Here is a 12,041-nt window from a genome sequence, read left to right on the forward strand (position 1 = left end):
ATTACTGATTGAACTGTATACCTTTTTCTGTGATATTTGAAAGACCTTCTAAGAGAAGCTTCACTACATAACATGTATTGATCGAATAATATGAAGATATGAGCGCCGCGAACTACTGTCCCGCCGTCGGAAGAAAAGGCTCCTTTCTGTTGTACCAAATGTAAGCAGGCACGTAACTCACAAGGGAAACTCGCCGTTGCACCCCGCTCAGATTTAGTAGTAAGATGGTCCAGTGGGTAGCCCGTAAAAAACTGAACACAGATCAAGCGTGAAAACAGGAAGGAGGTGTGCTGAACAGCAAAATAAAAAAAAAATCAGTGAACGGTCCAGGGACAGGAAGTGCAATGCAGAGCAGCTGGAGGTCTCAGGGGCTTAGTGCTTGCCTGGCCGGCACGGCAGCTCAGCTGGCTGGTCTCTGCAGTGAAAAACTGAGTGAGGGGTCAGAGTCGGACTTCAGTGAATGTCACGTGACGTCTGCTACGATCAAATACAACGAACCATAATAGGAAAGAAAGAAAGAAAGAAAGAAAGAAAGAAAGAAAGAAAAGATCACGGTGTCTGACTGTTAAGCGGGTGCGCCGTTTCAAAACTACACTCCTGGAAATTGAAATAAGAACACCGTGAATTCATTGTCCCAGGAAGGGGAAACTTTATTGACACATTCCTGGGGTCAGATACATCACATGATCACACTGGCAGAACAACAGGCACATAGACACAGGCAACAGAGCATGCACAATGTCGGCACTAGTACAGTGTATATCCACCTTTCGCAGCAATGCAGGCTGCTATTCTCCCATGGAGACGATCGTAGAGATGCTGGATGTAGTCCTGTGGAACGGCTTGCCATGCCATTTCCACCTGGCGCCTCAGTTGGACCAGCGTTCGTGCTGGACGTGCAGACCGCGTGAGACGACGCTTCATCCAGTTCCAAACATACTCAATGGGGGACAGATCCGGAGATCTTGCTGGCCAGGGTAGTTGACTTACACCTTCTAGAGCACGTTGGGTGGCACGGGATACATGCGGACGTGCATTGTCCTGTTGGAACAGCAAGTTCCCTTGCCGGTCTAGGAATGGTAGAACGATGGGTCCGATGACGGTTTGGATGTACCGTGCATTATTCTGTGTCCCCTCGACGATCACCAGTGGTGTACGGCCAGTGTAGGAGATCGCTCCCCACACCATGATGCCGGGTGTTGGCCCTGTGTGCCTCGGTCGTATGCAGTCCTGATTGTGGCGCTCACCTGCACGGCGCCAAACACGCATACGACCATCATTGGCACCAAGGCAGAAGCGACTCTCATCGCTGAAGACGACACGTCTCCATTCGTCCCTCCATTCACGCCTGTCGCGACACCACTGGAGGCGGGCTGCACGATGTTGGGGCGTGAACGGAAGACGGCCTAACGGTGTGCGGGACCGTAGCCCAGCTTCATGGAGACGGTTGCGAATGGTCTTCGCCGATACCCCAGGAGCAACAGTGTCCCTAATTTGCTGGGAAGTGGCGGTGCGGTCCCCTACGGCACTGCGTAGGATCCTACGGTCTAGGCGTGCATCCGTGCGTCGCTGCGGTCCGGTCCCAGGTCGACGGGCACGTGCACCTTCCGCCGACCACTGGCGACAACATCGATGTACTGTGGAGACCTCACGCCCCACGTGTTGAGCAATTCGGCGTTACGTCCACCCGGCCTCCCGCATGCCCACTATACGCCCTCGCTCAAAGTCCGTCAACTGCACATACGGTTCACGTCCACGCTGTCGCGGCATGCTACCGGTGTTAAAGACTGCGATGGAGCTCCGTATGCCACGGCAAACTGGCTGACACTGACGGCGGCGGTGCACAAATGCTGCGCAGCTAGCGCCATTCGACGGCCAACACCGCGGTTCCTGGTGTGTCCGCTGTGCCGTGCGTGTGATCATTGCTTGTACAGCCCTCTTGCAGTGTCCGGAGCAAGTATGGTGGGTCTGACACACCGGTGTCAATGTGTTCTTTTTTCCATTTCCAGGAGTGTATATGTCATTTGCTTTTATTTTTTTCGCAACAACATGAACTGTCCATCCGGTCATTGAAATGTTTTTCCTCTTTCTGTAGTCTTGGCAACTGTCATACAATAGACTGATTATAGAATAGAAGTCATGTGGTAAGAATACGTTACCGTCGCAAATAAATGTGATGAATAGTGAGAGCAGGAGAGATACCACATAGACGTCTCACAGAAATGAAAACAACAAATAAACAGGTGTGAACTGTGTTACAACAAAGGAATTCCAGATTCAAAACTCCGAAAATGGAACGCAACTTCAAAAAAGTTAGAAACATACGTTTTGACAGAGCGCAGAGAGACTGTGTGATTGTGCAACTGTTGTGTTCATTTGTTGCAGCTTATGTGACAAACTATTATGTTTTCATCATTTCCTTGGCAGTGATCACATTCACCATATTCATACGAACACCTAAATCGGGCAAGGAGGCATATCTCACTCACTTACCAGGTTTACAAATTAGGTGCGTCGGTAAGAGATTCGTATCATATGGCACTTGTACTGTCACTAATGCCGTGTATGACATGCCAGACGTGTTTTCTGGTGGAGGATTTTGTTGACTTGTCGCCTTGTCGCCATCGTTTGCGGTTCCCATTCGAAATCCACTTCCTTTCGTCTGCTAATAGAGTAGTTGTGCAGAATCAACTGCCATTATAGGCCTCTTTCTTACACCTCGCTGGAGCAAACGGACACAAATTTGAATACGGTGAACTGCGAAAGAAAAAAAATTGATACCACGGAGGTTCGAACACAGCTCCCCTACTTGGAAGCCCACCGCAGGGATCACTGAGCCACGGCGCCATTATTGTATCAAACTGATCTATATTGCTCTTTTTGTGTTTGGACCATTCACTGTGTCTATCTCGCTTTTTCTTTCACGATTCAGCACACCTTCTCCCTGTTTTCATGCTGATCTGTGTTGGGTTTTGACGAGCTGTCCACTGCGTCCTCTTAGCATTAAATCGCAGTGTCGCAATTCGGCGACTATAAATCGTAAAAATTAGCTGTGAACGTCAGGAAATTTGCCACATTGTCGCCTATAACCGCACCTCGTCATATTTACTCATTCTGGACATATCTGGGGAGGCGTTGTTGCAGCTTACCCTCACCCTGCGTAACCTGACATAGTCGCAACAGCCAAAGCAGATGCGTAGTCAGAAATAATTAATTCTCTCAGTATATGGCCACAGAGCTAATGGAAAAATAGTTTTAGCCCTTAAACAAACTCTTAGCAGCGATGGAATCCAAAGAAAACATAATAACTGCCTAGATTTTTTTTTATTATTAGCATGAAAATCACCACAAGAGATATTTTAAAATTAGTACATTATGTCAAGACTGAAGAAATTGTTAGATAATAAAAGAGGTATTTAACTGATTACGAACAAAATGTAAAATGCCGGTAGATGAAGGAGGCAAAGGTGAATACAGTCGTCTAAAAAATAAGATTGACAGGAAGTGCAAAATGAAAAAGCGGGAACGCCTAGATAAGAAACGCCAAGCTATAGAAACACACACCACAATGGAGAAAACAGATACGGGTACAAGAATATATTAAAGAGAAGTGCCCGTACAAACTTCAAGAGCTCAGATCGCAAGTTAGTACCAAGCAAAGAAGGAAAATGTAATACGTATATATATAAACTGTACAAGGGAAACCGAACATAAAGACAATTTTATAAATGTCGATAGAACGGTGAGCAGTGGTTGAAAGTCTGTTCTCCAGGTTATTCAATCTGTACATCTAGCAAGCAGTAAAGGAAGCCAAAGCTGAATTTGTAGAAGGAATTAAAATTCAGTGAGAAGAAGTAAAGACTTTGAGTTTTACCGATGACGTAATTCTGTCAGAGGCAGCGAAAGACTTGAAAGTACAGTTGAACGGAATGAAGAGTATCTTGAAAGGCGAACGTAAGATGCAGATTAACTAGTGCCATTAGTCGAAGTAAATGAGACGGTGCTGAAGGTATTACATCAGGAAATGAGAAACTACAAGTAATAAATTGGGCAGCAAAATAACTAACGATGGCCGAATAAAGGAAGATATCAAATGCAGACTGAAACAGGAAGAAAAGATATCTGAAATAAGGGAAATGTTTTAACAGCGGATGTAAATTTAAATATTAAGAATTTTTTTCTGGGTATATTTGTCTGGATGTGAAACGTGGACTTCAAGGAATTCAGATAAAAAGAGAATTGAAGCTTTTGAAATGCGGCGGTATAGAAGAACGAAGATTGTAGGGGCAGTCGCATAACTAATGGGGAAATACTGAACGGAAAGGTGTCCAGACTGGATTATTTAAAAACATTAAAAAAGTTAAGACGATGATTTTATTGTTTCAGGTGTTCCACATAGTCTCCCCGCCACTTGAGTTCAATGCATAGAACGTTCTTAGAATCACGTGAAACTATCAGAAAAGCACTTCTTTGCGATTTTGTACAACTCGTGTGTCACACTGCTCAAATGTCGCTTATGTTGCACCATCATGTGAATTCCTGCACATTGGGTTTCGTGGTACGGTCGTTACGTAACATCGTCTCGTCGCCGGTGATGATTTTCTCCAGAAATTAATTGCCCGCATTATACATTTCAATCGCGGCGCTGCAGGCGTCCTCGCGTTATTGTTTCTGTTCGGAAGGCGAGGTGTGTGGCATGAACATTGCCCACGCTTTTCTCTTCTTAAAAACATTCTGGAGAATGTCCTGAACGTAAGCCCACTATTTAACACTGCCTGGTCACAGCTGACTGATCACATGCAGGTCTTTCGTTGTTTACAGTTGTCAGCTGCCACGACAGCTACTGTGCTGCAGCCGCTTGTATGTCAGGAATAAAACCAATCTTTGAACTTTTTGGACTGGCGGTGTACGGTAGAAATTTACTAATTAAGAAAACAGGCAAGCGGTTGATAGGTCACGTCTTGGGATGTCAAGGGATCTTTAGTTTAGTAATGGAGGGAAGGATGTGGGGTAAAAATCGCAGAGCGAGACTAATGTTTGACTACAGCAAGTCGAGCCACGCGGGCGTAGGTAGCAACAGGTACGCAGAGAAGATGATGACTGCAAATGATGGACCAGCCGGGAGACATGGATGGATCCAGACTTCGTTCTGAAGTTCACAATAACTTCAGCAACAACAACAACAACAATAACTATGACAACAGTATATCAAGGAAGAAGTTAATCTAGTTGTGTGGGTGTCACATAAAGAAATATTGTACTATTGTGCGGATTTCATAATTCCCTGTTTGATATAATTTTACAGTTAATGGTATAAGATTTACAATTAGAAATACGTAAGTAAATCCGGTCTTTACTTCTCATCTACGTGCAACACGGTGGACGATAAAGATACGCGGGCGCTGAAGACTTCTTTACTCGGAGACCACAGTTGATTATCCAGGTAATACATAGATCACCGATATGGGGACGAGGAGGACATATTTAGCACAGCGGTACGTCGACGGTGTTCTACGTCCCGTTTTCTTGCCCCTCATGGCAAGCTATCCTGGGCTTACATTCAGCAAGGTAGTGTCCGCACTCACACAGGAAGAGTTTCTACTGCATGCCTCCTGCTTGCCAAACCGTACCTTAGTCAGGAAGGTCGCCAGACCTCCCCCAAACGAGTACGTTTGTAGTATTGTGGGCAGGTCCATCCAACCAGCTCTGGATTTCGACAGTCTAACGCCCCAATTGGACAGAAAGTGGAATGATATCCCTCGAAGGAACATTCGACAACTCTATGAATCAATGCCAAGCCGAATAATTGCTTGTATAAGGGCCATAGGGAGTCCAATGCGTTATTACTTTGCTAAATCTGTGAAGCTCTTTCTTTTGAATAAATCATCCATATTTTGTGAAATTGTAATCATTTGTTTGTGTGTACATGCACATCGCTACTACCAGTTTCAGCACCATTCTGGGAATTCCTTCGAGTTGCGTCTTTTTTTGTCTTAGAGTGTACATAGAAGTTAGTAGGACACTGTAACGGTATCTTCTCTGTCATGTGGCGAAAACAGGCAATGGAATCTGATTTTAAAGAAGTACGTTCGGAGTACAGGCCCACTAATGACGATAGTCTATAACAAAAATGAGATTTTTGTGAACAAATAAATGGAGTACATCGGAGCCAAAAAATACACATAATCTAGAAAACTGGCGAACGGGAACATAAAAAGCGAAAAATTCCACAAAATTAACACCAAGCTTTGCTATCAATCTAGACTAGTGATGTCGATGTACACACTGATTCGAAGATATCGAAAAGCAATGCCTTACACCCATGTTTCAGTTGAGCTCGTACTTTTACGGTAAGCGGAGTGTAGGCTCTTGGTAAACATAAGAACGCAATGTCAGTAAGGCAGCATATATTTTGTAGAAACCTTGCAAGCGTATAGCAAGTCAGACACGTACAGTGGTCACTTGTTCACTTGCTGCAGTGGCCGGCTGTGTGGTCTGGTCGTACTCACACTTTCTGCACGTCCACGACTCCGTGGCCGACTCGCACGTCCTTGAGCTTTCCTCCCATGGCCTCCATGGCCAGCCTCGTCTGCAGCTCCGCCAGTCGCTGGTCGGACAGTGTGCGCCTCCTGGAAGCGAGATGCAGAGGCTCAAGTTATCCGTGAAAACTAAGGGAAGGAATACGTAGCGGAAGCAGTCTGTTTCATCATCGCCACGTCCTTTCAAAACAAACAAAAATAGCCGCTTACTGTTACTGTTTTTACGAAATTCTGGCAAAGATTTTAAAGTGAAACGTAGAAACTAGCGGGTTTGGTGAATTTAAGTGACCACATTGCCTGTAAGGACTTTTATATTAAATATTTAGTGGATCACTTAACCACTATGATATGAGGTTTTAGTTTTGACGCATTTCAAATTGTTACGTGACCATGTTTTGTAAAGACGATATTCAACAAAATCTTTTTAATTTATTAATTTTTATTTCTACAGTGATGTAAGAATTTTGTATAGGATAGTTGTATGGACCTATTAATGATCCCTGGCGTTGGTTTTCACCACTAAGATGCGAGCAAGCACGTTGTAAGCTGGCGTTTCTTGAATATTGCAAAGTGATTTGCTAATATGCTTGTTGATTTTAGATAGTTTTAAATAGATTTTTATATTAATTTATCGAAATCAAACTCTGTTACTTATTTCGTAACACAGAGGGCGTTACTTGGAGTATGTGACGTAAAATAAGTCTGTAGTACATGCTGTAAACACCCGCCTCAGTTGCCTTCTGCCTATACGCCACTGAGATCATATGACGACTTGTACTGCCACCAGTTTGTTAGATGTAACTCAAACCGTATGTTGCCCAGAATGGATAGCTACTATCGGATAAATTGATTCCGATTCTGTAATTTTCCTTCTATTTTAGCACTGAAGAGGGCTATTTATAGCCGGAATCTAGATACGCAAGAATAATAAAAACCAATGAGATTGCGACTGACTGCTGTGTGCCTGGACCCTAGATCGTCAATATTCCGTGCTGGTTGCAGGCCCTGCCCGTAATCCTTCAAACTTTCTCAACTGGTAACAGTTTGACAACGCATGCACTGTGTTCAGTGTATGCCGCCTTTAGAATCTGAAGATGGTCACCGTATGGCCGAAACAGGTTATGACTGTGTCATAAGAATGTGATTGCGTCTATAAATAAACAAAAAAAATTTTACAAAATAATCAATCATTCACTCCATTGACAAGATCCGGCGATCTCGCTTCCAAAGGAAGCGTTTCGTAAGCACGGAGTCAAGCTACAGAAACTCTCGCCGCGTGTGGGTGGGCAGTATCTTGGTGAATTGTAAGCCAAGAATGGCTTGCCATGAAGGGAAACAAACCGGGTGTCAGTCAGGTTGGTATACCACAGCTGTCTGGGGCCTCTCCTGACACACCTTCGCTGGTCATCGAGAACCCGAATCTCATTGACGTTAGTAGAATTGTCTTCGCTGAAGAGTCTCGCTTCTAACTGAGCCCTGACGACCAACGAAGACGTGTCTGCAGACGCCCTGAACAGTGGCTGGATACCAACCTGACCGCCACCCGCCAAACTTCCCGACAGCCCAGAGTGACGGTCTAGGGCGCCACTTCATTTCATAGCAGGAACCCTTTGGTTGTCATCCACGGCACCCTAACAGCTCGACGGTACGTCGACGATATTGTGCGTTCCGCCTTGTTGCCCTTCATTACAAGCCACCTGGGTTCACTTTCAGCGACGCAATGCCATCCCGGTCGGACCGAGGATTTCTGCTGCTTGTCTTCGTTCTTACTAAACCGTATCTTGGGCAGAAAGTTCGGCAGATCCCTGCCCAACTGAGAACATTTGGAGCATTATGGACAGTGTCCTCCAACCAGATAGAGATTTTGAAGATCTTACGAACTGGACAGAATTTGCACTATATCTCTTAGGAGGAATGCAAAGCCGAATAACTGATTGCGTTAGGGCAGAGATGGACCAGTGTGCTTTGACAATTTGTGAAACTCGTTGGTTTGGATAAATCATCAATTTGCTTTTTTTTGGGGGGGGGGGGGGTTGTGATTACTTGTTTGATGTACGTCACATGACAGGTTTTCCGTCCCGTTCGTATAATTCCTTCGTGGTACGTCTTTTTTTTCTTAGAGTGGGATTACCATTTGCTGGATGGAGTGTTAGAGCGGGACTGAACGCGCTGTGGCTGTGAAGACTGTTTGCAAAAACAGTGACTGTGTTGCCGCTGCCACGCGGGAATACCGTCGACATTTCAACCTTCGACGGAATGTTCCTGTACCGTCGGCACACGCACACAGGTTATGAGTGAAAAACTTTCAAGGAACAGGAAGTCCAGTTACGGCAGGAAAATCCAAAAGTTGTCTGTAACATGAAAGAATAGAGGAGGTGCAAAATGTTGTAATCAAGAGTTCAAAGCCTTATGTGACACAAATTGCGGCAGTGGTGGGAGTGTGCAGTCCTAGTATACACAGAATTTTAAGGCATGATTTAAAGTTGCAATCGTACAAGATACAGATTGTACAAGAGTCAAATGGAATTGATTATGAAAAGCGAATAACTTTATTAATTAAAACTTCCGTGCTGAATTGCCGTGGCCCATATATAAAACTGCTTCCCCTTCCTGACGTTTCGTTGCCTAGCGCACCTCTCCTTATCACGGTGTATGAAGCAGTACGCAACAGACGGTATCTCCCTCGCTTGCTCTCAGTTACGTGGTTTATGTCTTCGTTTTGTGTCCAGCTATTACTTATGCATGTGGTTTTCCTTGACTGTGCGAGCATTGTCTTCCGGGCCCGTAAAAGCGGATCTCCACTGAGGCAAACTAGGTGGGATGTTACATACTACATGTCGCCTAGAGTTGCCAACTTAAATTATTCTACATGAAACTGTTCTACAAAGTTGCTGATGCCCAGAAAATGTGTTGCCCGCTATCCTATGATGCAAGTTGTGTGTGTTTGTAGCATGCGGCTCAGTCAGTTCCACTGAAGCAACATGAGAACAAAGCACCATGTCTTCACCAACGTCTTATAAGAAGCCAGTAGATCATATTACAAACCAGTTCCCTCCTTGTTCAGGTTATGTATCACTACAACTATACTACAACTACAAACACACTCAATATGATTGAATTACCTTATGGTTCACTAACATGAACCTTGCTCACTCCGCTGGTGGTTGACAGTTTTTTCTTGCTTCATCAATGTCTTATAAAAAACTAGTAGATCATAATGGAAACTATTTTCCTCCTTGTTCAGATAATGCACCATTTTTCTTTAACTATTGTAGTTTTTTTACATTTACGGTACAATACTGTTGTTCATAAATTCTTCATATTCTTGTTTGCTTCCAAAACACTACAATCACATTTTTTAGCGGGCTGCTCCAGCTTATCATTTCTCAATTTAGTGTCTTTGTAATGACTACTTTTGGTGACTGTTATAACTAATTTATATCTTTAATGCTTGGTAGTATGTTTAAAATTAAATGTTTAAACTTCTTTTTCCTTTGCTGTTTATCATCTGTCGTTCCAACCAGTGCCTCTTAGTTGGCTATTTAAATACATATATTCATCAAGTAATCACAATTAACAAACATAGAAAACACATAGGTACATGAATTTTGCAGTTGGAGCCGACGAAGAAGGCTCTAGCTAAACAAAAAGTGGGGAACACGGTATTAACAAGAAAGACACGAATTATAAACTACAGACCACAATAGCAAGGATGACATGCTGTAGGCCGAAATATAACACACAGTGTGGTGAAAAAACGCAGATTATAAAACGAACCATAAAAGTAACAAAGTCATTGATGACGATACAGTGGTAATGAAACATATTTGGTGAGAGATAAAGCGTCACCATATGTACTACTGACTGCTGGTGCCTCTGAACTACAGGAACACATTATGAAAACAATGTCAGAGGTTTTTGTAGAACACAATACGACTGCAGAGACTCACATGCTCGTAGAGTAGTGAAGAACAGTTTTGGGTTATCTGTATCAGTGTTTCGTGTATTTATAAAACCACTATTTCTATCTGTGGGAAATGCAGAAAGTATTGCTGCAATAAGTGTTTAACTTGAGGACTCCTTGAGAGAAAGCTCCACTTCAGAACCACTGTACTCGCCTCAAGGAACATTTGACACAGACACAAGCAATGGAAACGTTGTTCATGGATCATGCTCGTCCGTATTCAGAACTCACGTCGTTCCCTGTCGACAGGCGGCGTCAGTAGCTGGCAACTACTTGCCTAGCGCGACGTGCTACGAAGCCGCCTGCAACGTGTTGCCATGTCCCGTCTTGATCTGTTGCTCCTTGTATCATTCGTCGTAGACTAAAGCCACATGTTGGCTCTGTGGAATGGCGCCTTAGTAACTGTCTCGTATCCAGACCATTTTGACACCTAATTTCATTGCGTTTTTACTTTGTTCAGTCGTACGGTCTTTATCAAAATAGCGTAAAGATAGTCTAGTTGTTGTGGGTAGTAGAGATGACGGATTTTCCGGTTTCATAATTGCCAATATGTGGCAACTGTTAGCAGTTATTAGCTGTAGAACACAGGAGTGCTGCAAATTCTGTAGAAATTGTCAGTGTATTTGCAACGTTTAGGAGTGAATATTACCATCGACTGGCCGAGCTAAGAGACTGAAATTTTCAGGAACATTGTGTAGTATCGTTATGCACTCACGTGACAAAAAGTCATGCGATATCTGCTAATGTCGTGTCGGACCTCGTTTTTGCCTGGCGTGCTGCAGCAACTTGGCGTTGCGTGGACTCAACACACGGCGGGCAGCCTCCTGCAGAAGTAATGAGCCGAGCTGCCTGCACAGCCGTGGATTATTTCAGAAACACTGCCCGTGCAGCAATTTGTACGCAAAGTGACCTCTCGCTTATGCCCCATAAATGTTCGATGGGATTCATGTCTGGCGATCTGGGTGGCCAAATCATTCCATCACATTGTCCAGAATGTCCTTCAAACCAATCACGAAAAGTTGGGTCCTGGTGACATGCCCTGGGGACATGAACTTCATGAATGGCTGCAAACGAAGTATCCGAACATAACTACTTCCAGTCAATGATCGGTTCAGTTGGACCTCAGGACCCAGTCCATTACATGTAAACACAGCCCACACCATTACGAAGCAGCCAGCAGCTTGCAAAGTGCCTCGTTCACTTTGCTTCGTAGAGCCAGCGCCACACTCGAATACTACCATCAGCTCTTACCAACTGAAGTCCGGACTCATTTGACAAGCCTACGGTTTTCTAGTCGTCTAGGGTCCAACCGCGATGGCCATGAGCCAAGGAGAGGCCCTGAAGGCGATGTCGTGCAGTTAGCAAACGCGCTCGACTCGGTCGTCTGCTGCGCAGCCCAGAAACGAAATATTTCGCCGCCCTGTCCTAACGGATACGTTCGTTGTACGTTCCGTATTGATTTCTGCGATTACTTCACGGACTGTTGCTCGTCTGTTGGCACTGACAACTCTACTCGTACACCGTTGCTCTCGGTCTTT

The 12,041-nt window shown here is 44.4% G+C and overlaps 1 protein-coding gene across 1 annotated transcript in view; it reads right to left on the reverse strand.

Annotated features, from left to right (window-relative positions):
• The window catches only part of LOC126101573 (uncharacterized), an 81,820-nt gene that overhangs the window by 24,346 nt on the left and 45,433 nt on the right, over positions 1-12,041 (reverse strand). Inside the window, exon 2 of the mRNA XM_049912222.1 lies at positions 6,510-6,629. Within this exon, the coding sequence (XP_049768179.1) occupies positions 6,510-6,629 (120 nt within the window). The remainder of the gene's footprint in view (positions 1-6,509; positions 6,630-12,041) is intronic.

Source organism: Schistocerca cancellata, chromosome 9 (genome assembly GCF_023864275.1).
Source record: "Schistocerca cancellata isolate TAMUIC-IGC-003103 chromosome 9, iqSchCanc2.1, whole genome shotgun sequence".
Taxonomy (NCBI): Eukaryota; Metazoa; Arthropoda; class Insecta; order Orthoptera; family Acrididae; genus Schistocerca; species Schistocerca cancellata.